Genomic DNA, 23,064 nt, shown 5'->3' on the forward strand with positions numbered 1-23,064 from the left:
TCTATATATAGTATATATATGCTGTATATTCTCTATATATGCTCTATACTCTATGTATAGTATATGTTATAGTATATATACTATATATATGCTATATACTATATATATACTATGTATAATACTATAGATTATATAGTATTATATGTTATTCTACTATATAACAGCATTACATACATAAAAAACACAATATTGGGATAACTAACAATTTGAATATGGACTACAGAATTAGATAATCATATTGTATCAATATAAAACTTCCCATTTTTCTTAACTGTTAAATTTCCTAATTTTCAAAAGAGAAAATGTCTGTCTCAGGAAATATACATTGAAACATTTAGGTTTGCATGTACATACGTCTGCATCTTATTCTCAAATGATTTGGGGGAAATACTCATATAGAGAGAGAAAATGAATGATAAAGCAATAGGGAAAATATAAACAAATGGTGAATCTGAGTAAAAGGTGTACAGGAGTTCTTCATACTAGTCTTTTAACATTTCTGTAAGTTTAAAATAATATAAAAATAAAAATTTACAGCAACAAAAAACAAATAAATGAGTAACCACTTCTAACAATAGCAGCAGAAGCTCTCCTTAGCAACAAGGTGAAGTAGGAAATTAAGGGCATGATAATAACTTTTGGAATATTATAAAATTGAAAATACCACCTATCAAAACTAAGGGGAGTATGAACAATCAGGGCCCAGAAGTAAAGACAGAGATGCATTTTAGAAATATGAAATAAGTGAACTAAGCATCTGATTTAAAATCTTATAAAAAGAAGAGAGTCAACATAAGGGAAAATAGGAAGAAAATAATAAAGATGAAGAACAAAAATAAACAAGCTGAAAAACAAAAAATGAGTGGAAATAATAAATTTAACTCTTCATTCTGGGAAAAGATTATAAGATATATTAAAGCCCGTGGGAATGTAATAAATAAAAGAAAGGGTATGAGTCAAGAAAATTAAAAACACACAATTGATATAAAGGATTTTAAACTATAAATGATGGCAATACACATTTTATGATAATTCAAAATGTTCAACCAAATACACAATACAAAATATAAAATTGGCAAAACAAGATGGAGAAAACATGAAAATGATGATGAAGGAGGAGGAACTTGAGAAACATATTAAAGAAATCCCTCACCTGGGGCGCCTGGGTGGCTCAGTCGTTAAGCGTCTGCCTTCGGCTCAGGTCAGGATCCCAGGGTCCTGGGATCGAGCCCTGCATCGGGCTCCCTGCTCAGCAGGAAGCCTGCTTCTCCCTCTCCCACTCCCCCTGCTTGTGTTCCCTCTCTCGCTGTGTCTCTCTCTGTCAAATAAATAAATAAAATCTTTAAAAAAAAAAAAAATCCCTCACCTAACCAAAGAAATATAACCTAAACAAATTTAGTGAACAATATTCTATATATTCAAGAAACAGATTTTGCCATATGATGTAATCAGTTCTAAATCATGGAGAAACAAGACCCGATACCCAATTCATCCTAAGAGATAAGTATCATACTCATCCACAAATCTGTGAAAAAGACCACACATGCACACACACACACAAACACTCTTAGGATGGCAAATGTACACAAGTGTCAATTCCCGTAAAATTGGTTTGAAAAGATTACAACCAAGTTCAGACATACAATAGATTTCCCAAAAATAATTGTTGGCTAAGTGAATCAATAAAAATATGGGAATATGAATGAAGAAATAAAGGCAGTCAATTAGCAGAGTCCACTGAGGGCACGGAAGGCAGGAATGGCTTGTGTAAGCCATGTATTTGTTAACTTCTTAATCATCTCATCCACACCAGGCCCAATGAGCATAGGCAGAAAAATCATTTTTCATTTAGCTTTGAGAATGCAGCTGTGACAAGAGAGTGTGATAATCAATAAAGGTAAATTCTAGGAATGTCAAGAGATCACAACAAATCAAGGACACCTTTTATAAAAGAACTGGGTTTTTTCTTCTTTTTTTTTTTTTTTTGTGAGACTTAAAAGAAAACATGAAGATAAAAAGGCATTAAGGATTGAAGAGTTAGCAGAATATACCATCCCCCAATATGCCACTTTGGTATTAAGATCATTTTGAGCTAAAGGCACTTGAAAAACAGTAGATTCAAGAAGGACATTCTAATCTTCCCTTTCTTCCTAAAACGGGAGATAAGAATTCCCACGTGAAAGATGCCCTTCCAGTACCAGGGGAAAGAATTGTTCTTCAATAGAGAATAAAAGCTAAAAGAAATCTGTACCAGCAGACCTTGTTAAAATACTTCTTATCTTCCTTTAGCTTCCCTACATAATTCTGTTACTCCTCACATTGCCTCTCTTTGTTCAGTCCCCTATAAAAGCATGTAGGTTTCGCCATTTCTTTAGGTCTTCATTTCCTTATGAGGGCATCCTGTGTCCTAGAAAACTCACAAATTTGTACGTTGTTCATCTGTCAGTCTGTCTTATGTGGGTTTAATCCTCAGGCCCAGCCAAAAAAACCCCAGAAGGTATAGGTAAATTTGCCTCTGATGCAGAATGTTCCTTAAGGAAAAGACTGCTGGATCTGACTACATGAAAGTTTAAATCTGTTCAACAGAAAACACCACAGGCAAGTGAAAAGACAAAATGCAGATTGCGAGGAGATATTTGCAACGCATGTAACCACAAAGAAGCCACATCAGTAAGAAAAACACTAATGAACTAATCGAAAGAGAGGCAAAAGATCTGAACAAGCAATTGATAGCACATGAGATCTAAACGACCAATGACATGCGTAAAAGGATGTTCAAGCTTATTTTCCCAGTAATCAGAAAGATGAAAATTAAAACAATGAGATACTATTTTACATCCATCAAACAGGTGAAAATGAAATAGTCTGACACTATCAGGTGCTGCTGATGATGTGGAAGAATTAGAGAAACATTCACATTTTGATGATGATGTGTTCACTGGCATAACCATTTTGGAGAATAAATGGTCAATATCTGGCAACACTGAAGAGACCCATATCTTACAACCCAGAGGTTTCACTTCTAGGAGTAAACTCTAGGAGCTCTCACTTGTGAAAAATGCAAGTCCATTGCAACATTGTTTGTAAGAGCAAAATACACACAAAGAAAAAAGTAAATCATACAAATATCCACCAACAGGACCAACTAATTGTAATAGACTCATACAATGAGACCACTTATAGCAGTTTTATCAATAGCAGATAAGTCTCAAAAATATAATGCTGCATGAAAAACCAAGTTGCAGATAAGTAAGTAGAGTGTAAAAACGTGTCAACAGGGCGCCTGGGTGGCTCAGTTGGTTAAGTGACTGCCTTCGGCTCAGGTCATGATCCTGGAGTCCCGGGATCGAGTCCCGCATTGGGCTCCCTGCTCAGCAGGGAGTCTGTTTCTCCCTCTGACCCTCCCCCTCTCATGCTCTCTCTATCTCATTCTCTCTCTCAAATAAATAAATAAAATCTTTAAAAAAGTGTAAACATACAAAAGAATGCTATATATTTTATAGTTACATACACATGTTGCAAACATATACATAGAAGAGAACCATAGGCACCAAACTTAGGTTGGGGCTGCCTCTGAGCCGGGAAAAATGAGACTGGGTTTGGGGAGAGATACACAGGTATTCAATTTCATAACAAAAGTACGAAGCATATATGACAAAATGTTAGGATCTGATGGATCTGAGTAGCAGGGTGGTATTCATAAATATTCACTATACTGTGTTTTAAATCATTTTTTAAATGAGCACCCCAATTTTAAAAATACATAAAAAATACAAAAATATATAAACTAGTATCTAAAATATATAAAAATCATTAACAGGTAATTCATAAAGAAAGAAAATACCAATAAAAATGGGAATGGTAGGAAAGCCAACTTTAACTCACTAGTTAAAAAAAAAAGTAAAATATACATATATCATTTCGGCTTATCAGTTGAACATGAAATTGCAAAACTGTGAATACCTAATGTTAACAAGGGGGAAAAGGCAGGTGGGAGGAGAGATCATATCCATTCACTGCTGACAAGAACTTAAAATGATATAAATTTACTTAATTTGGCAGTGTATGTGAAAGAGCAAAAAAAATATATATATGCATGTATATATATGTATATATACATATTTATAACCTTTGCCTCAGAAATTCTGCTTTAAGAAATTTAAGAACAAAGGAAGTGATCAGAAATGTGTGCCAAGATTTATGCTTAGGTATCTTTATAGCAGCATTGTTCATCACAGTGATGTCTTAGATACACTAAGTTGATTAAAAAAATAAGGAATTAAGGCAATTATGGTACATCTATAGAATGTAATACTCTATAACTGTTTCAAATAATATTTTATGAGAATATTTAACGCCACTGAAATATTTCATTAATATGTTGTTAAGAGAGGTTATAAAAGCATTTGTACAGTATGTTTGTTTGCAGTTGTATTTTTAAAAACAAATAAGAGGCACCTGGGTGGCTCAGTTGGTTAAGTGTCTGCCTTCAGGTCAGGTCATGATCCAGGGGTCCTGGGATCGAGTCCCGCATCAGGCTCCCTGCTTAGCAGGAAGCCTGTTTCTCCCTCTCCCTCTGCCTGCCGCTCCCCCTGCTTGAGCCCTCTCTCTCTGTCAAATAAATAAAATCTTTAATAAATAAAGAAATAGGCAGGAAAAATAATTTGGAGGTATCCAAATCAAAATGACAACAGTGGTTGTCTCTGGATGGTGAAATTATGGGTCTTCTTCACTATGTTTTTATTTTTGCCCTTCATTTTCTTACTTCTCAATAATAAATATTTATTTTATAATAGAAAAGTTATTTAAAATAAAATATTTACCAAAATAAGCTTTGGTTTGTTAAAGATTTAAATATAAAATCTAAATACAGAGGAAAATTGAAAAAAAGTGTTTATCACCTCTCTGGGGGAATTTTAACTTTCTCAGCTTGGAAGCAATTTTAATGATTTCACTATAAAAATTAGCATTACTAAAGATTTTTTAAGAGGGAAAATATTTCTATCAAACATTACAAAGAATTAAGATCTATCACAAATAGCTAACTTAAATTTGTAAAATCAATGTCAATTTCTAAAAGATAAATAGGTAAAAAGACAGGACCATTCCCATAAGGGAAATACAATTAGTAGATGAACTAGAGTGGGGAAGGGAAATACAATTAGTAGACAAACTAGAGTGGGAAAATGTTAATTCTCTCTAGAAATCAAAGAAATGTAAATGAAAGCCAGCCGCCTGAAGATGACAGTTTACATATTCTAAAAGAACCAAAAAAAAAGAAGTTGAATGCTAATATCCAGTGCTGGTGAAGCTGCCCAGAAATTGACTCATACATTCATTTACAACCATATCACTCCCACCCTTTAGGCAGAAACGCTACCACTAAGAATTTATTCTTAAGAAATACTTTGGCAGAAGCGGACAGGTCCCTCCTCATCTACCTGACTTCTAACTGTTGGAACTCCCAGGACTCAGCCTTCTGGCATCTTCTCTCTTCCATCCATGTGCACAGTTTGGAGGAGCTCATCTATACATACACCCAAACCTCTCTCTTCACAGGTCTCCATGGAGAAAGCAGACCAGAGCAAAGATTTTCCTGGGCGTGGATGAGGAGGAGGGGGGTGGATCTTGAGGGCAGTTCGAGGGCTCTGAATTCAGTCAAAGAAGCAATGAAGACAAGAGGGACTGGCAAAGAGACACCTAAAGCAAGTTTCATCATAATATTAATCCTTTAGGTTAATAACTGAACATTCCAGGCTTTGTCCACTAGGAAGTACCAGTGTGGTCCCCAGGAATGCCCTAACTGCAGTAGCCCTCAGCTCACCTGTAGGCCACCAGATCTCAGCTGCCCTTGACCCCCACTTCCAAAGTCTGAGGGAATTATTTTTGTGAAGCAGTCCATAAACCACTTGAAGTGGGCAGCTCAACACTCCCGCCTGAGCCCTACTGCACTAGAAGCCAGAACTTTCCCTCTGCTAGTGGCCACCCAGGACCCTGTTGTCAGCAAGGCGAACCCTGCTCAGAGGTCAGGAAACAGAATTGCTTCAACCCCATGTCTCACAGTCTCTTGGTTCCACAGACATTCTCATCCACTTGGTGTCCCAGTCTGGGGTCTCTGCCTCACATGGGTCCTTTCATGGCTTAAGGGTGTTTGGACATTTACCATCCTTCATTCTCATGACCTTGTGAGGTCACTGGTTCCATTATCCCTATCATTATTTAGAGGTCACGACTAACCCAAGGCAGAGCTGGACTCAAACCCAGATCTTTTGCCGTCGGTCCATGTCTCTCTCCATGGCACCAAGTTTGGCCAAGACTGGGTCTTGCTATTCCCACTAACAGCCTACCACTTCCTTTTTTGTTCATACATTGCCTGTGAAAAATGGACAAGGGGAGTTACTTTTCTACCAAGAGCTAAAACAAGCAGGTTTGCTCTGGGGATGATATGACAGCAAAAAGAAAGAGTCCCCAGAGGCAGGGAACGCTGTGTAAATTGGACTGTGTTGTCCTCCCAGCTCTGAGATCCCAATTACACACCTGCTGACCTCTGAGATCTCATCTCAGCTGTTTCCCAAGGCATCAGGAGGACAATTTGCTAGCCCAGGAGTTCTCGGGACCATCAGATTAGGAGTGAAATTGTGGAGTGAAAAATGGCTCTCTCCAGGGTAATGCTCCAGGCCCATAAACTTAAAGGAAGCCTAAACACAGCAATATTTTCTTCCTCCTATCCCTGAACTTTGCCTACAAGCAGAGCTCCTTCCCTAACCTGGCTCACTGAGAGCAAACACTTGTACCACCCTGGCAGAATGTGGGCTGCCAAGGACAGGTGTGCCTGTGGGTTTCACCTGAATGTCTGACAGTTTCTCAAGGCGTAAGAATTGGGGCTGATGGAACCCTGAGACATTCAGGAATTGCTGTTTGGCGTTGAAGAGATCACGCCTCCACCAGACCCAAAGGGAAAAAAACGAACTTCTCGAAGGCAGATTTGCACCAACTGGCCCGGGCAGGACCATATGGATAATCCTCTCTGGTGACGAGCTTCCCCCAGGGGTACATGGATTCTCTGGCCCGTGGACATGGCCCCTGGAGTCTGAGGAGTCTGACCAGGGATAGACTCACCACCAAGCTCCTAGACCTGACTCCAGAAAATCCCCTCTCCGGGCCGGGCTGTGAGATACTAGTCGCTGTAAGGGGGGCCCTTGAGGGCCTGTTTTCTCCAGCCACTAACTTGAGAAAAGGAACCACGTTTTCAAATTTAAATTCATGGTGGCTGATTCAACACAGGCGATGGGAATTACTCAAAACCCAAGAAAGCAAATATCAGACAGAGGGGGCTTTATTTTTTTTTAAATAGAAAGGAATATATCACAACTTACATAGTTAATTTCTAAAGAACAGGACAGAGATGCTGTCTACACACTATACATTATAACTAGTTCTCCTGTTCTTTATTATGGTCAGATAGATGGGCAAAAAAAGAGAAAGGGAAGGAACATGGAAGTGTAGGAGAAAAAAAAACACAGTGAAGGGGCCCCTGGGTGGTTCAGTCTGTTAAGCACCCGACTCTTGGTTTCCGCTCAGGTCATGATCTCAGGGTGGTGAGATCAAGCCCCACGTCAGGCTCCACACCCAGTGCAAAGTTTGCTTGGGATTCTCTCCCTCACTCTCTGCCCCTCCCTCTGCTTGCTCTCTCTGTCTGTCTCTCTAAAATAATAAATAAAATCTTTAAAAAAAAAAAGCACAGTGAAACATTATAATTAATAAAAATAATCACAGTGGACATATATTGTGCTGGACACTGTGCTAAGCACAGTTCATGGATTTTTCTCATTTATTCCTCCCCCAAATCCTTGAGGTTAATAATAGTACTACCCCTGTGTTAGAGGGGGGAAACTGAGGCACAAAGATTTTAAATAATTTGCCCACTAAATGAGCCAAGAAGGGAGAGGGCAGCATGGAGATCCAGTTCCTTTATCACAAAGCCTCTGCTCAAGAGACAAAGATACAGAGAGACAGCCTTTCCTCCCGAAGGAAACTTATCCTGCTATCTTTAGAATTCTGTAGCTAAGTACTTCCCTTTATCATTTCTTAACAATAGGAATTACAGGGGAGATTTTGTGCTTCAATGGAAAACGATGCATTGTCTATGCACTGCGCTGCCGTCCTGGGTTATCTGATTCAGGCGTTCATTGCCCTTGAGGCATTTTACAACTCCGTACACTACAGATAACTAGGAGCAATGCAAAATGCAAATTCTGCCCTGTCCTGTGTGGAAGTTCGATTGACTTTCTTCCCACACTGGAAGAAGCTTGCAGTGCTTTCATATGCATGTTATTTTCAACATTCCTTTATCCATATACATTTGTGGGAGGGGGGGGCTTCTCCCTTGAAGTTATAACAACACCCTTCCCAGCTTCCTCATTAATGAGCTAAATAAAATACTTTCCATGTGTTCATTTTTAATATCTGAATGAGAGCCATGATCTTATCTTTTTTAAAAAAAAAGTTATGTCTTGGGGCTCCTGGGTGGCTCAGTCGGTTAAGCATCTGCCTTCAGCTCAGGTCATGATCTCAGAGTCCTAGGATGGAGTCATCGCCATCGGGCTCCACACTCAGTGGGGAGCCTGCTTCTCCCTCTGCCTTTGCCCCTCCCCCCACTTGTGCGCTCTCTCTCTCTCTCTCTCTCTTTCATTTTCTCTGTCTCTCTCAAATCAATAAATAAATAAAACCTTTTAAAAAATAAAATAAATAAAATTTTAAAAGTATGTCTTAGCAGAATTATCAAAGCCTGTTAAAGCACCCATGGCTTTCTGGAGGACCCTGGGCATGATCTAACCCAAATGGTTTCAAGAGCATGTGGGTAACTGGCAATGCTGGGTAAATAAGGTCATTCGTAGCGTAGACTTGCCCCAACAATTCCCTGTCAAACACTCTGTTCTGTCCATAACAAAGCTTCAAGAGCAAGAACTCCAGCCCCTCCATGTTCGCTGGACTTTTTTGCTGCTGATTGGGGGAAATTCTTCTGTATATAAAGTATATAGTTCTACCCCACCATGATGTCTCCGTGGTGTCTCTCTTGAGCTAGTCTTGTGGGCTGTTTCAGGGCTCTCTCCATGAAATAGCTGACACAGGGCTTGAGAACATTTGTTTGGAAAATGGTAATATAATAAGGACACGATCTACGCCTTTATCTGCCAATCAAGAGCACACAGTACAATCTCATTTTTCTTTCACCTTACTTACGTGAGGATGGCACACTTGGCAAACTTGCTTTTTTGCTGTGTGGGCTTTGGAGTTAGACAATGATAATTCAAATCCCATTCCACCACTTACTAGAATGTGGGTTTGGGCAAGTTGGAAACTTCCCGAATCCTCCGTTGTCTTCTCTGTACAAAAGGGAATAATCACCCCTGTGTCATAGGATTGTTTCTGAGGTTTCAATGAGTCACATAGCAAGTCTGGCATCTTTGGGAGTTGGCCCCTGAACTGCTAACCCCTGAGCCTAGCAATCAATGACTAACTGCATCAAGATACCATAGACGCTGGAGAAACGATGAGCCATCGGTAGCACTTGAGGCAGATCCTTGGGAACTGCTCTTGATTTTTCGCAGCCAAGCACTTCACTTGCTAACCCCAGAAAGCTTTTGTGAGAGGAGTGTGTGACATGGCGCGAATACTCACTGCTGCAGAGAGGTTTGGGCATTTCAATCTGAGATGCTTCAGCCCTGCCTGATGCTCAGGATGTGGTCAGTGCCCCTGGGAATCCCATAGTCAGAAGCATGGGACTCAGAGAAAGCCAGCACGCTGATGGCCCACCTTCCCAAACCGTGTCTTTGCTCTGCTGTAAACAGCCATCCAGTTCATGGCTTGGTTGGTCTCCCCAAGTAACCCAGCATCATCGCCCATCACCAAGTCCCACCAACAGCCCAAGCAGCTAGAGGACACAGGCAGAGTGTAGGCTATACCCTCCCTCTTTTCCACAGAGGAGAAGACCCTTGGCAAATGTTAAGGAGCCACCAATGTTCCATGTCTATCTGGCTGTTCTAAATCAACTTAAATCTTGGCCTTTTGCTTCCAAGCATGATGCAAACAAAGAAAAAAAAAAAAAAAAGATTTGCCATTCTACTGCAATGACTAACCTCATAAGATGCATTATTGGATGCGGAGTATCTGGCCACAAAAAAAAAAAAAAAAAAAAAGACTCCTCTGGTTTGGGGGTTTGGGTTTGTTTGTTTTTTTAATTGTTCCACAAACCAGAAGCTGAAATTCTGACAGGGAGAGTAACTGGCCAGCACAGAGCAGGAAATGAAAATAAGTTCAGAAAGAGCTCAACTATTTGCTCGCTACTTACTTGGCTCTTCACTTTAGACTGGGAACGAGAGAGCCACGGAGCTTCCAGGGACCTTGAAGCCCTCCCATCCAATCTATATCAGTTAGACATGTGACCTTGGGCAAGGAATCTGGGAGCCTCCGTTTTCTCACCTGTACAACGGGGGAAATCATTCCTACCTCATTTGTTACCAAAATCAAGTGAGCTCTGACTGCCAAGAGCTGTTAAAGGCTCCCTCCATGTGATAACGTTTGACCTCATGATTCCATTTTACAGATGGGAAAGCTGAGCCAGAGAGCGGGAACAGAATCTGCCTGGGGTTGCAAAACCAGTCAGAGGCAGAGCGGATGCAAAGTTCATCTGCAAAGTTTTATCAGTAAAGGCATGATGATCTCACCGAATAAATACCTGCTTGTACTGTTTGAAACACTTCATTCTTTCAAAGAATCTAAAACATTACCTGCAAACTTGTTTTCACCTTTCATTTGTTTACTGATCTTAAAAAAAAAAAAAAGTAAAACGGTAAGGAAAGGTTAAACTCCAGGCCAACCCCTCTCCAAACGAGGACATGTTTCAAGCTTTCTTGTTTTTGCCATACTCCCACATGGTATAAGAATGTCCACACACTGATCAGTGACCCAATAAAAGCTTGGTCATTTTCCCCGTGGCAGCCTGCCCCCCGGCAGCATTAAGGGAAGGTGACATGATCCTGAAAGCATCATAAATTTCATCTTGGAAGTGGAATGCGGTGAAGGTGTAGGAAAGAAAGCCCTGTGAAGTCCCAAGAAAAACCAAACACATAGGGATTAAGGGCTAGTGGTTGTTAAGGAATCTGACCCCGGGCTCAGATGGCCCTGATTTCCCTCCTCTCTGCCTTTTCCTGGGAAGATACGGTTTTGTCCCAGTTCTTAATCTCTTAAATCTCAACCGCACAATGAGGGAAATAATAGTACCAGCCCAAAAGTTATTGTTTCCGTTACTCTTGTCTGAGAACTCCAACCCAGGGCTGCCTCTCTTGCATATCCCCAGTTTCTGAAGATGAAAGCAAGAACGGCTGATTCTGAATATAAAACTCCATTTCTTTCATAAGTGAACTTCACCGTGATCCCCTGGCTTCTCCCCACCAGGGACTTGCTCTCTTTATCTCTGTAAAATATTTATTTCTTTTCTTCTGATTAACTTTCTTATCACCATTACACTAAAGGAAAAGGTGACAGGTCATCAAATGCCAGTCTCTTGAAATTTCCATTTCTTCAAGAAGCTTTTCAAATTAAAAGAGAGCAAGAATTGGGCAATTTTTAAGAATCTAATTATAAAACCATTATTATTTTAGACCGAGGATTACAGATAGTGCTGATTACTCTGCAGGAGGCTCCAGCCTCCATGGGGCTCAGGCCTGCCCCCTTTTCAGTTCATGGGAAATGAAGATTCCCCCATAAACTGCTGGGCTTTCTTCATCATGGAAGTGACTACAGATTCCACTAATCAATCTACTGACTTTTCCAATGTATTGATGGAGTCAACCACATTTCAGTTAGGTCATTAAGGCCTGGGAACCACTTTTTCCCTCTACGGTAGAGTCTTCACACCTTTTCAATGGTTCACCTTTATCAGTTTAAAAAAACTTTGGGGTTCTTGGGTGGCTCAGTAGGTGAAGCGTCTGACTCTCGATTTCAGCTCAGGTCATGATCTCAGGGTTGTAAGATCGAGCCCTGTGTCAGGCTCCACACTGAGTGTAGAGCCTGCTTAAGATTCTCTCTCTCCCTCTGCCTCTGCCCCTCACCCCCGCACGTGCACTCTCTCTCTCTAAAAACAAACAAAACAAACAAACAAAAAAACCTTTAATACTCCACCCCACCAAATATATGGGTAGTTATATGCTTGTAAATTATATATCACCAATATATTCCATAGTGTATATTCTAATTATATAGTATGAATGTATTATAAACATTATATATACACACAAAATTTTCTAAGGTGATACCTTAGTCCATCTGGGCTGCTATAATAGATTATCACAGACTGGGTAAATAACAGAAATTTATAAACAACAGAAGGCTGGAAGTCCAAGATCAAGGGACCGGCAGATGCAGTGTCTGGGGAGGTCCTCATAGATGGCCATGTTCTCACTGTAGCCTTGTAGGAGCAAAGCAGCAAGGGATCTGTGTGGGGTCTCTTTTATAAGGACACTCCCACCACTCGTGAGGGCTTGCCCTTGGGACCTAATCACCTCCTAAAGGCCACACCTCTAATACCATCACCTTGGGAGTTATGCTTTTAACATATGAATTTTAGAGGGGTACCAATAATCAGCCTAGAACAGGAGATATAAAGACATCTGAAAGGCCTATTATTTCCTTCCTGTGCCCTGATAGACCTCACAAGCACCAGTTGGAGGCAACGGTTCAAACTTTGTGTGACAAAGAACAGCCTGGAGAACTTTAGAATGAAGGTTCTTTGGACCTCAGCCCCAGAAGCTTTAATTGCATTGTTCTTGGGATGGGCCTCAAACCCGTCCTCTCCCCAAGCTCTGGGGCTAACTCTGATTCCAATGCTCAGATTTTGGAGCCACTGGTCCAGACCCTTCTGTTTTCCTACCCTTTTCACTTTATCACTGTGGTCCTGCTGTTATCTATCTCCTGGAGACCCTCTTGATTCCCTAGGTAAATTAAAAACAAGTCAGCAATAATAATAGCTGTCATTTATCATTTCCTACTGGCCAACATTGCTTCACCTCTTTCCGTGACCCCCTCTAATCCGATCAGGAAGGCATTTGCAGTCCCTATACAATGGAGGACAACAGTTAAAGCTCCGAACACTCACATCTTGCCTAGGTCACCCCGTTAGAAAGTGATAGGCCAGGGATTTGAACCTAGAGCTCTCTCATTCCAAAGCTTCGACTTTTGACCACTGAGCATGTTGCCTCCAAAATAAGTCACTACATGAGCTGAATTTCAAGTATGAACCAGGCACATGGCTGGGCACTTCACATGCAAATCTCTAATACTATGACATACCTGCTTTTGTACAGGGATGGATCTCAGTCTGAAAATTCTGGTGTACAAGACATGTCTCTATTTTCTGTAAGCCATCGGAATTATTGACTCCAAACTCGTGTTTTTCAGGCCCTCTGGATTTCTCCTTTCCATCCCCACCCCATTATGCCATAGTTCTGGATCAGACACAACCCCCAGGCCTGGGGGTGAGGGTGGCACCTGGTTCTCTGTCACCCATCCACACAAGTGGCCACTGAGGGGCCTGTCCTCCCCATCTTACAGGAGCTGTTAGCCCTGGAGCTCACTGCTGCTCCTACCTCATGCCAGGCACGGGGGCATCTTTCGCCCATCTGCCAACACCACACAGCCCTATCGTCTTTGGGTTCTTACCATCTTCTGGCAGGGTTTCTGGGAAGCCAAGTTTTGGGAAAACGAAAGATTTGTAGAATTGCCCTTCTTTTTTTTTTTTTTTTTTAAAGATTTTATTTATTTATTTGAGAGAGAGAATGAGAGACAGAGAGCACGAGAGGGAAGCAGGTCAGAGGGAGAAGCAGACCCCCCGCTGAGCAGGGAGCCCGACGTGGGACTCGATCCCGGGACTCCAGGATCATGACCTGAGCCGAAGGCAGTCGCTTAACCAACTGAGCCACCCAGGCGCCCTAGAATTGCCCTTCTTAAGAGGGAGGAAGAGCAAGGGAGAGAGATGTCAGGAGAAAAATAATAGTAAGTTGGTATTTCAGAATCTTATCTCTGGCTCATGTTATCCCATTTTACAGGGGAGGAGATGCGGCTTGTTAAGGTTAAGTTAGATTTTGCTCAGCTAGTAGATGGTAGACCCAGCATCTTCAGGCCCTGGAAACCTCATTCTCTGTGAAGTCCTCCTCTCTTCCCTGCCAGGAGTCTCCCTGGCCAGCTTCAAGGAAACACAACAGAGCTGGTGCATTAAAACCACCACAGAAGGGTGATGGGCCAGGCAGGCAGAGCTTGGGCAGATGGGAGCAGACAGCACCCCTGAAAGGAAACCAACATCTCTCCTCCCATCCCGGCCCAGGAGAGCCTCACAAAACAAACTGGCGTGAGATGATAGTAGAGAAATTCTTGGTGAAGCCAGGACTTTTGAGACCTAGAACTTTGAAGACCTCTTCCCATGTAGAACGTGGTAAGAGAGTGTACTCTGCAGAAATTTGGGAGGGAGGGGTCTTGGCATTCCGGAGCTGCTTGGATTCACTGGTATCTTGCTGAGTTAATTGGCAGAGCAGAACCCCCAAGTTATCTAACTGCCTGCTCCACATTTCCAGTTGACTGTCCAAGAGGCATCTCAAAGGCCACAAGGCCAAAGCTGATTGCATCATCTTCCTCCACCAAAACTGCTCCACTCACTGCCTTCCCCACCTCAGCTGTTATCAACCCCATTGTCCACTTGCTCGAGCCAAAGTCCTTGAAGTCATCCTCAACGCATCTCTTTGCCTTGCATCTCACTTTCCAGTAGTCAGGAAATCCTGTTGCACCCACCTTCCAAATATATCCAACACATCCACCACTTCCCAATTCCACTATTACCACGCTGAAGCAAGCCCCCATCACTTCTCACTGATCACTGCCATGACCTCCTCACATTCTCCCCCACTTGCACTCTTGCTCATTTATAATCTGTTCCTAGCCTCGAAAACCAGAATGATTTTTTTTTAAATAATGTAAAATCACGTCACTCTTCTGCTCAGAATGGTTCCCTATGTCTCAGATCATAAAAGTCAAAGTCTTTATAAGGGTGTCTCTTTGTTGTTCCTGGAACATACCAGGCACACTCTTACCTCAGGGCCTTTGCACTGGCTACTCTGTCCCAATATGTCCACAGAAGCTACTTACTGAAACCCTCATTTACAGTTCAACTTCCCAAAAAGGCTCACCCTGACCATTCCATTTAAAATCTGAACCTCGGGGCACCTGGGTTGCTCAGTTGGTGAAGCATCTGCCTTCGGCTCAGGTCATGATCCTGGAATTCTGGGCTCCCTACTCAGCCAGGAATCTGCTTCTCGCTCTGCCCCTCACCCCGCTCGTGCTCTCTCTCTCAAATAAATAAAATCTTTAAAAATTTTTTAAAAAATCACTACCTCCCTCACCCCCGTAATTCTGCTATACTTTCTTTTTCCATAGCTCTCACTGTATTCTACAATCTCTATAAATCTCTGATTTATTATGTCTATTGTCTATCATCTGAGTCCTCCCACCCCCGATGGTACATAAGCTTCACAAAGACAGGAATGTTCATCTGTTTTGTTCGCTTGAATGTCCCAAGTGCCTAAAATAGGGCCTGGCATATAGTAGGTATGCAAAAAAAAAAAAAAAAAAAATGTTGAAGAAAGTTTAAATAAAACTAGAGACCCAAAGAATATCATGAGAGTCGCACACAGGAACATTTCCCCTGCTGGTTTTGCTGAGTGGCCTGACTTCTCAGTCCTCTACACAGTGGGAGCATTAATTAGCACAGAGGAGGAGAGTTTATTCTAGGGTCATCTCCCAAAGGGGCCCCCAGCAAAGGCATCCAGTCCTGCATCTTTGCTCCTTCCTACACTGACGTTAGAGGTTTTCTGTCCCTTTCAGCTATAGAAACATCGTCCCACCACTTTTTAACTTCAGGCACCAGCAATTTTGCTAAACCCAACAGAAAATGGACCCTCTGGTAGCTCTCTGCATCCCAGAGCCCTTTTCTTTTTCTTTGTGCTTAGCCTGCAATTTGAAATACCTCTGCCATGAGCCAACATCCCCAACGCAGTGATGACAGAGGGAGAGCGAGGCAACCCCTGACCTTTGACAGAATTTCCAAACACATTAACTTTAAATTGATTAATTTGGAACTGTGACCTTGGCCCAAGAAGGTAAGAATATGTGACAAGATATTTTATTTTCAAAATGTATCAGGATTTAAAAAGAGCTTTTGTACATCAACCTTTGTTGTATTCGAAATAGTTAGACCTGGGGTTGGGGTCTAGTCAGAGAAGCGAACACTGGATACCATGGCTAAAGGTTAATTATTAATGAGCAGGCGTCCCTAACAAAGTACCAATAGGCAATCTGGTCTCTTTAACTTCAGAAATTAGCAAGAAGACCTCGGACCCCGGGTGAGACAGGAGAAATGGAAAGTCCCCCGTGTGTCTCTATTTTCTTGGTTTTGTGCGTCTTTATCCAATCAAGTGCCCATGGACAAAGCCTGGGACTAGGTAAGAGCTTGCCTTTTATGCGGAGATGGGCATGGATTTTCTTTTTTAAATGTCTGTCTTTGCGATGAATCCAAGTGGTTCTTGATGGTGTGGGACAGAGCTTGGTTCTTAGTGGAGTCACAGGTCACAGGACAAGCTGCCATTTGTGCAAGATTGAAATTTTAGGAGATCTTTCTGGGGGTAGAAGTCTAAACGCACTCGCAGCTTACACTGAAGTCTCTCCCATGTCTGATTCAGAATTAGTCAAGCTAAGACTTGGATGGAGAATAATCTGAAAGAGTTTTGGATCTTCCTGAGCGCTAACTTGGCATCTAATTTGTGGCTGGGGAGCATAGTTTGCAACGAAATGTTCCGTCTCGCTGAGGTTGTCTGATTGTCGGCTCTCTGGGAGGAGAGAGGGATTTGTAGAGTCCTGTTTCCACTCAGGTCTAAAGGAGAGACAGCGTTGCAGATTTTCTGGACTTCATTTTTTTCTGCCAAAGGTTTACTGTGAGACTGAGGAATCCAACAGCAGTCACACCTGTTTGATCTGTAAATTCATAAACTAGATTGATGGCCAAAGACAGATCCAAATGTTTGATCAGGTAGGTGGATTCCTGGTTCCTGGCTAAACAGGGCATTGGATCAATAAGTGACAGGTATGAAGTACACTGAACAATGTGACCAAATAGACAGGTATTTGGGACTTTTTTGTGTGTGCTGGTCAAGAGCTAGTAACTCTAAGGTAGAAGCTTTAGATTTTTCTTTCCTCAAAGACTATGCTTAGAAGGAGCTCCAAAAGCCTTGAGAGTGAGGAATTTAGTAACCAATATCCCTGCAAATTCCAGAACCTTGTTTCCCCTTTAAAAAATTTTTTAAATTTTCGTATTATTTTATATCATAGGCCGGTTAATAACTGATTAGTAGTATTAATTATTTACCATATACTGAGCATTTTCTGTGCCAAACATGTGCTCATTATTTTGCATACATCATCCTGTGTATGAAGTCAGGTCCAAAAATGACAATAAGAATTTAGAGCCAAACAGGCAAAATTGCTGATGATTTTTATTCCCTGGGTAGACAAGGATTTTGCTGAAGGACCTGTCCTGACCTTCGGTCCAGAATGTTGTTTTTGTTTGCTTATTTTCTTTCTTTTTTTTTTTTTTTAAGATTTTATTTATTTGAGAGCGAGAATGAGACAGCATGAGAGGGAGGAGGGTCAGAGGGAGAAGCAGACTCCCCGCCGAGCAGGGAGCCCGATGCAGGACTCGATCCCGGGACTCCAGGATCATGACCTGAGCCGAAGGCAGTCGCTTAACCAACTGAGCCACCCAGGCGCCCCTGTTTGCTCATTTTCTATCAAAGTATGATATATATCAAGAAAAGTGCCTGTATCTTAACTGCCCAGTGAATTTTCTTCGTAGTCGGAACCTGCATGGGAGAAGCTTCCTTGGTGTACTCCTTGAGCCTTAACATAGATTATTTTGCCTTGAGGGGAACTTTTCGTTAATGAAAGCATAAAGCCTGTGCTCCTTTGCCTCTGGCTTCTTTCACTCGACATTACACTGGTGAGCTTCATCCGGGGCACGTGTATGTGGTGGTGACTCATTCATTCTGGTGGCAGAAGCACTCCGTCCTGTGAATATACCTCCCTCCGTTTATCCATGGTGCTGTCGATTGGCCCAGAGTGTTTGTTAGTGGGGACACGGAGGCTGGAAGCCATCAGTGCCAAGGAGGAGGCTGCAGGGCAGGACGGCTTCCCCCAGGCTGCTGGGCATTGTCCAGACTTCCTTCAACGGGTCTTGTGTTGGTCAGCTACGGCTGTCCCAGGGCCTGGTTTGTCCAAAAGCCGAGGGAAGCAGCTGCAGCTAGCAGGAGGGTTCTTCAGGGGAAAGGATCAGAGTCGGGAGGTCTCTTGTTCCCTTGAGAGCAGAATCCCTTGGCAAAATTCTTCCTGCAAGGAGTGAGCCAGATCTGTGTGTATGATGCTGGTGCGCCTTCCAAGACTGGCTGCAAGCAAGCGCCCGCCGTGGAGGCCTTGTCAGACGGGTATCTAGACTGGCGGTCCTCAACCAGGGGCAAAACTGTCCCCCAGGGGACATTTGGCAATGTCCAGAGACATGTGTAATTGTCACAGTTGGGGAGAGAGTGCTATTGGCATATGGTGGGCAGAGGCCAGGGATGCTGCTAAACATTCTACAATGCACGTGGCAGTCCCCACAACAAGTTAACCAGGGCAAAGTGTCCATAGTGGGTCGAGTGTTGGGAGACTCTGGTCCATACCAAGCTCCCACTGTCCCTAGCCATGGGCCCGGAAGAACTCCCCCAAGGACCTTTCTTCCTTACCCCTCCCCTCCCAGCCTCTTTTTGTGTTTTTGAATGACTTGACTCATGGACCCACTAAGGTACTATGCACCCAGTATGTGCCGGGTGTTATCCTGTCCTCGCCGTAGCGGAGAGTCAGCCAGCATTTGGGTCCCATGGCTGTTCAGAGCAGAGCAGGGAGAAGCAAGGAGAGTTCGATCTGTCTGGCTGAGGCTCCGGGCCTCTCTTTCCACTGTGCTCACTCCCAGTGAGTGGACAGCCAGAGGCCCCTCGAAAACAATTCCGCTCAGGTCCCATCCAGAAAGACAGATTGGGGCGGTTGTTCCAATCTGTCAGCATCAAGGGGAACAGGATATGTGGAGCCTCCTGAAGACCCCAGGACACAGAGCTACCAACACCCTCATCCCCAGACCTCACTGCCTGAGGCCCAGACCCACCCCACTGGTGTTGCCATGACAGCCAACACTGCTCTCAAACGGAAGCTGCCGCTCCCAGCCCCCAGCAACCCCACCCTCCAGGTGTCCACCACTGCCTCCGCCCCTCCCTCCCTCCCATCCCAGCTGCAGCTTCCAAAGCCCGGAAGCAGCTGACACGCACCCACCCAGTCCCTCACTCATTCAGCCACTGTGCGCCAGGATGCGCCATATATCTAAGGCAGGCCATGAACACAGCTGCTCTCAAACTTCTTGGTCTCAGGAAGCCATTACATTCTGAAACATTCTTCAGGACCCCAAAGAGCTTTCTTTGTATGGAATACAGCTATCAATATTTACCATATTAGAGACCAAAACCGAGAGAGTTTTATAAATGTTAATGCCTTTAAAAATAACAGCAAACTCATCGCATGTCAATATGTATACTATTATGAGAAATGCCTGGTATTTTCCAAACATCAACAATAAAAAGGGAGTCCGAAGAGTGGCATTGTTTTACAAAGAAGTGTTGCCAATTTCTTTAATGTCTGGCTTCATGGGAGAGGGCTGGATTCTTCTGTTTCTGTATTTAGTGGATTGTGATGTGTTGCTTTGTTTGGAGTACATGAAGAAAATCGACCTCATATACAGGCCACATATAGGCCATCCCGAGGGCCTTGGCGCACACACAGAACCACTGCATTTGGGCAGTAGACAGTGTACAACTGCCCAGCCAGCCCCCAGGCCCAGCTCCCACCCCGAGCTGTCAAATCAGGGGTGGACCAGGGGTGGGGAGGTGGGAGCCATGTACCCCAGAAGTCAGTAATAAGGAGGCCATCTTCCAGAGGGAATGTAAATACAATAAAAGAACCTCCTAAAAGTTGGTCTTTTTTTCATTATCACAATTCTCAATAATGTCAGTGATAAAAATAAACCTCCTACCCCCTCAAAATGGTTTTTTGACCAAAGTGGCAAACAACTGCCATGGTTACTGTTGAGTTTCATTAATATATATGTAACCTTCAAAGGATCACATTTTTATTACTTATCCTTTAATAAATATGAAGTTCTCCATCGATGTTAATTTTGAGAACGCCCCGTTATGTGGTTGGCCCCTGACACTCACCCATTAGGTGACGTGCTCACTGCAGGTGTCATGGTTTCGAATCCTCCCAGCTGGCTTTGACCGTCTCATGTCTCCAACCCCTGTGGTACTTACTGCATTCTCCTACATTTAAACAGCAAATTCAAAATCAAAGATGATACCATAGTGATTGTGAAGACAAGGAAGCAAAACCTGAGAACTTCCATGCTGTTATCTTATGTGACCACTTAGAGTTATGTTTACGGTGTAAAACAGTAAGACAGATATTACAATGAACTGGGATGTGTAATATAGTTGGCCCTTGAACAACGCATGGATTAGGGGCAGCGACTCCTCATGTACTCTAAAATCCACATACAATTTTGGCTCTCCCAAAACTTAACTACTAACAGCCTACTGTTGACCAGAAGCCTTACTGATAACATAAACAGTCGATTAACACATACATGTATATGTATTATATGTATTCTTACAAGAAAGTAAGCTAGAGAAAAGAAAAAGTTATTAAGAAAATCATAAGGAGGGGTGCCTGGGTGGCTCAGTCGTTAAGCGTCTGCCTCTGGCTCAGGTCGTGATCCCAGTGTCCTGGGTTCAAGCCCCGCATCGGGCTCCCTGCTCTGCGGGAAGCCTGCTTCTCCCTCTCCTTCTGCCTCTGCTTGTGTTCCCTCTCTCGCTGTGTTTCTCTCTGTCAAATAATAAAATCTTAAAAAAAAAAAAAACATAAGGAAGAGAAAATAAATTTACAGTACTGTGCTGTATTTATGGGGGAAAAAATCATCCACGTGTATTTGCACTCACACAATTCAAATCTGTGTTGTTCCAAGACTCAACTATATTTTGTTTGGTAAGTAAAAATTTTAGTTCTTACAGGAAATACTCTTAATGTATTTGAGTGTCTTCAAAGTTGCAATGTGTTCTTCCTCTTAAATTGTTCATTGCTCTAAAACCAAAGAACCAATTAAGAAAACAGCAATTCCTGATTTTTGCAATATTACTGAAAATAACGTTGTCTTACAGAGCAGAGGCATATTAAAATGAAGCATATCACTGAGTCTAATAAAGGAGATAAGATGTGTATATAAAATTTTCTCGACTAGGACACGGAATGTGATGAGTGCCACTAGAGAGGAGTACAGTGGGTTGAATGTTTGTGTTTCCTGCAAATTCATGTTGAAATGCTAACCCCAATATGACGGTATATGAGGTGCGGCCTTTGGGAAATGATTTGGTCATAAGGGTGGAGCCCTCTGAATGGGATTAGTGCCCTTATAAAAAGGACTCCAGAGAGCTTGCTTTTTTTCCAACCTGTGAGGAAACCAGGAAGCAGACTCTTACCAGAATCTGACCGCTCTGGCACCCGGGTCTCAGACTTCCAGCCTCCAGAACCACGAGAAATAAGTTTCCGTTGTTACGAGCCCCCCAGTCTGTGGCACTTTGTTACAGCAACCCAAATGGACTAGAACAAGGAGCAGGGGAGAGGCCAAAGGGCTGACTTCCAAGCACAGGGAGAGCTCTGGGGAGGCCAGCAGCATTTGAGCATGGTCTCACAGGGTGGAACTGGAGCAAAAGAGGAGGTTTTCCTTATGCATAAGCAAAGGTACGGAGCCCAGAAAGTGCACATGTTTTTCAAGCCCAAACACCTCCCCAAAACAGGCCTTCTGGGATGAAGAAAAGAAAAGCAAATCGCAGGTAGGTAGATTGACAGCTGGTCTGGGTCCCAAGTGCCAAATATTGGAAACAACTGGAATGCCTAACAATAAATCACCCAGCTAGCGCGAAGTCCAACTTTAAACAAGTATTGTTTCAAATGCCGACTGAAGTACTAAAAGTTCCAGGCACTTCTGGGGGTAATCAAGACGGAATTCACAAATGGAGGGCTTAATGTTGGCCCTCGGGTGCTCACAGTGTAACACCAGCGATATTAACCTGGCTCGAGGGGGGTGCCCTCGGAGAGTCTTGCTGCCTCCTTGGACGGCACCCAAGGCCGAGCATCTGTGCACTTTGACTGGGGGAGAGAGGTCATAAGATTGGCAGATTATCAAAGGGACCTGTGACCTCCAAAAAGTTAAATAACAACTGGTCTTGTAGCTTTTAAAAGTAAGTATACGGAAATTCTACACACAAGAAAGTGGGGGAAAAAACAGAACTAAATAACCTACCTATTGAATCACAACTATGAAAAAACGATATACATGTATACGGCTAAGGATTAGAAGTATATTTAAAGATATATATATATATATATAAAGAATTTTTAAGGCCATAGAGTGTGGGGTTTTTTTTTTTAAGTATTTATAAGTAAGAGAAAGAATTAAAATTAAAAAAAAAATCCTGATTAGCTGCAATTAGATTGGTCTTGGATTTGTTGTCCCAAGGGCACCACTGGGAAAGGGCCGTACCTAGCACTGTCACTTCAGACCTTCACTATCATAGGCTCAGGCCCAGAATTATCCCCCCAGTGGGACCTACGAATTCCTGATAGGCCTCAGGAAGGGGAAGGTCATTTGTGAGTAAAGTTGCAGGTGACATCCAGAGATGGAGCTCGCTCATGGGGAATGCACAGGGAACCAGAGAGTCCAGCATGCTGGTGACATGCTCTCTTCTCTGTGCTAAAGGGCAGATCTCATCCACTGCCAGACTTCCTGGCCCAACCCCTCGAGCCCTCCTGAGGGTAACACACCCAGAGAGGACA

At 42.8% G+C, this 23,064-nt stretch overlaps 1 protein-coding gene across 1 annotated transcript in view; it reads left to right on the forward strand.

Moving 5' to 3' along the window:
• The window catches only part of LIPC (lipase C, hepatic type), a 153,334-nt gene that overhangs the window by 3,547 nt on the left and 126,723 nt on the right, over positions 1-23,064 (forward strand). The window contains exon 2 of the mRNA XM_021694062.1: positions 16,421-16,547. Within this exon, the coding sequence (XP_021549737.1) occupies positions 16,463-16,547 (85 nt within the window). The 5' untranslated portion in view covers positions 16,421-16,462. The remainder of the gene's footprint in view (positions 1-16,420; positions 16,548-23,064) is intronic.

This window comes from Neomonachus schauinslandi, chromosome 9, assembly GCF_002201575.2.
Source record: "Neomonachus schauinslandi chromosome 9, ASM220157v2, whole genome shotgun sequence".
NCBI lineage: Eukaryota > Metazoa > Chordata > Mammalia > Carnivora > Phocidae > Neomonachus > Neomonachus schauinslandi.